The 2,324-nt window shown below is 57.2% G+C and overlaps 2 protein-coding genes across 2 annotated transcripts; both read right to left on the minus strand.

The window, feature by feature from the left end:
• Window positions 1-10: 10 nt before the first annotated feature.
• Window positions 11-345, minus strand: SPRG_18400 (hypothetical protein; the record flags this gene model as incomplete). The annotated part of the gene is made up of 1 exon (XM_012357838.1): window positions 11-345. A coding segment is annotated over one exon (335 nt), but the record flags the coding sequence as incomplete, so codon positions are not given.
• A 1,479-nt stretch (window positions 346-1,824) lies between these two features.
• SPRG_18404 (hypothetical protein) lies at window positions 1,825-2,324 on the minus strand. The gene has a single exon (XM_012357839.1). The coding sequence runs from the start codon at window positions 2,201-2,203 to the stop codon at window positions 1,868-1,870; it is 336 nt and encodes a 111-aa protein (XP_012213229.1). The 5' UTR covers window positions 2,204-2,324; the 3' UTR covers window positions 1,825-1,867.

A 2,324-nucleotide genomic window follows, 5' to 3' on the forward strand; every position in this document is an offset into this window, starting at 1 on the left:
GCTTTGGCACTCGGTGCGGTTGTTGAGCGGCACGTGGCCGTTGAGGAAGGTGGCAAAGTTGACGGCAATGTCGCCCATGGGCACGCCACTGCGATCGCTCGTGCAGTTGGTGTAGACTTGTACGTACGTGTCCGCGCCATCGGCAAAGCCAAGGACGAACCCAGCGTCCCAGATAAGTGCGCGCTGCAGAAGCGACGGCAACGACGCCCAGCGCAGGCTGAGCGCCGAGAGCCGCTGGACCACGGTGGGTGGCGGCGGCAGCGTGAGCGGGGCCGGGTCGACGACGCCGGCGTTGTAGAGCACTTGGTACCGGCCAACGTAGTTGGCGCTCTCTCTCCACTGCATCCTACTGCGTGGCGAGCCTGGTGTGTGCGGGTATGGCTAATCGCCGCGGCGGCTGGCCTCACGCGCCCGAGATATATCCGGTTGACATTGCACAACGGTGCTGGTCGTGCGCGTTTTGATTGGCTTTTCGTTTGCATTGCCAATCAAACGAACCGACCTGGTGCGACGATCGCATCTGATCGTGCTGGCGTCAAAGCTTCCTTGATCACGGAGTGTTCGATGCAGGGGGCGCAAGGGAACGCTATAATACCGGTCCTGGCTACGACTATCACGGTAAGAGCAAACGGTCCTTTTGCGTATACTCGTAGTATCTCTTAAAGTTAACGTACTCCTTGAATGTTGCCGTTTGAGCTAATATGATGAGCCAACACGGTCGTAGTTGGAGTAGCGCATAGTACGTAAATCATTGGAGCCATCATTGGAGACTGCGGGCGAGTGCACTTCAAAGGTAGGTTCTCGACAACGGTCTGTTTTCTTCCGCAAAGAGTCTCCAAGGGCACTCGCAGCATGTCCTCGCACGTCTCGTCGCCAATCGAACGTGTTGCATATATGAGGGCAGCCACAGTACACGATGACGGCGCCATGAGAGAGGCAGTCGCACATGACGGCTTCGGCGCATCCACATGGCGTTGACTTCCTCCTCCTTCATTGCACAGGACACATTGCCCTTTTCGATGACGCAGCACACAGTGTACAGTGCCGCACTGGCTGCAGCAGCACGAACGCTGTTCGTCTCCAAACGACCAGCAGCATTACGACGCTGGATTGCTCGCGCACGGCAAACTTCATTTTAAATTCATTTACTTTGATAGCAGTCCGCTGCCAGCACATGTATGGTGAAGACCTAAGAGCTTAGAGATGGTCGCAGCGTCCGTCGGAGGTGGAGATTCACTCTACGTTTGTTGGCTTGTTGCCAATACGACAGTGGTAGCTGGATCGAGCTTTCGAAGCCGCACGTCCACATTTATCGCCGACTGCGACGAACGCTGCTGCGACGAGCTTGCGCAGTGAGGCTCCGACGAGAAGGCCGACACTCAAGTTTGAGCGGAAGTCGACCGTATCGTCGCTGCCAGCACCCGGGTCGACGCTAGGCTCGTCAAAATCAACCGCAAAGCAAGCGTCAGGAGTCGCATCCGAGCGGAACCATCGATCACTCCAAATTAAAAACGCAGCACTGTAAGATGCATGTAGTATTGCGAGGTGCTGCAAGCATGCTTTGCCACAAGTATTGGAAGAGCATGCGTCGGCCTGTGGTCCACAAGCCAGCTTGTACGACTCGTTTGAAGGGCGCACAGCCATGCGAGACGTACTGATCATTACACGGTGGTGACGCAATACTTCCATGCGACGCATGCATCCGACGTATCATTGCAGTCCTTGGAGCTTCCTGCGCGAGTGTCCTTGCGCACTACTATCGTACTTTCGAACGCCATGACCTTGTCGAGTCCGTCCCGCCCGATGGCGTCTCGTCCTCCATTGGCACGGCTGGCATGAAATACAACGCAGGTCCAGTTGGTTGTTTTTAATGCGCCGGCTTGTGCGCGACGAGCCACGCGTCCTTGTTGGGCGTCGGGAAATGCCACGAGTGCGCAAGCGCCTGCGACCGCTTCGAGTAGACGCTGGGTTCGTCAAAGGAGAATTTCCCGCTGACTTTGTCGTAATGCACCAAGTGGCGCTCCTTCCAGCGCTGGAAATCCACGTTGGCAATCATCGAAAAGTGGTGGTCGCGCATCTCGTCGTTCGAGACCACGAGCGTGCGGCCGCCGAGCTTGACGGCCGCGTAGAGCCAGTACCAGTCGTCGTTGTTGCCCGGGCGGCAGTTGAACATGACGCCATCGTCCTTCCAGCTCTGGACCATCGGTCGCAGCTCTTCGGGCACCTCGCGGTCTTTCGTGCGGCGCTTGTGAAGCACAATGAGCACCTTCTTGCCGCGCGCTTGGTACGCCTGCAGCACGCGTCTGGATCTGCGTGTACTTGAA

Source organism: Saprolegnia parasitica, assembly GCF_000151545.1.
Source record: "Saprolegnia parasitica CBS 223.65 unplaced genomic scaffold supercont2.1172, whole genome shotgun sequence".
Classification (NCBI taxonomy): domain Eukaryota; phylum Oomycota; class Saprolegniomycetes; order Saprolegniales; family Saprolegniaceae; genus Saprolegnia; species Saprolegnia parasitica.

Bases quoted from the DNA above. Each gene is read 5' to 3' on its own strand.
- SPRG_18404 (XM_012357839.1), bottom strand. From the start codon at position 2,203: ATGGTCCAGAGCTGGAAGGACGATGGCGTCATGTTCAACTGCCGCCCG.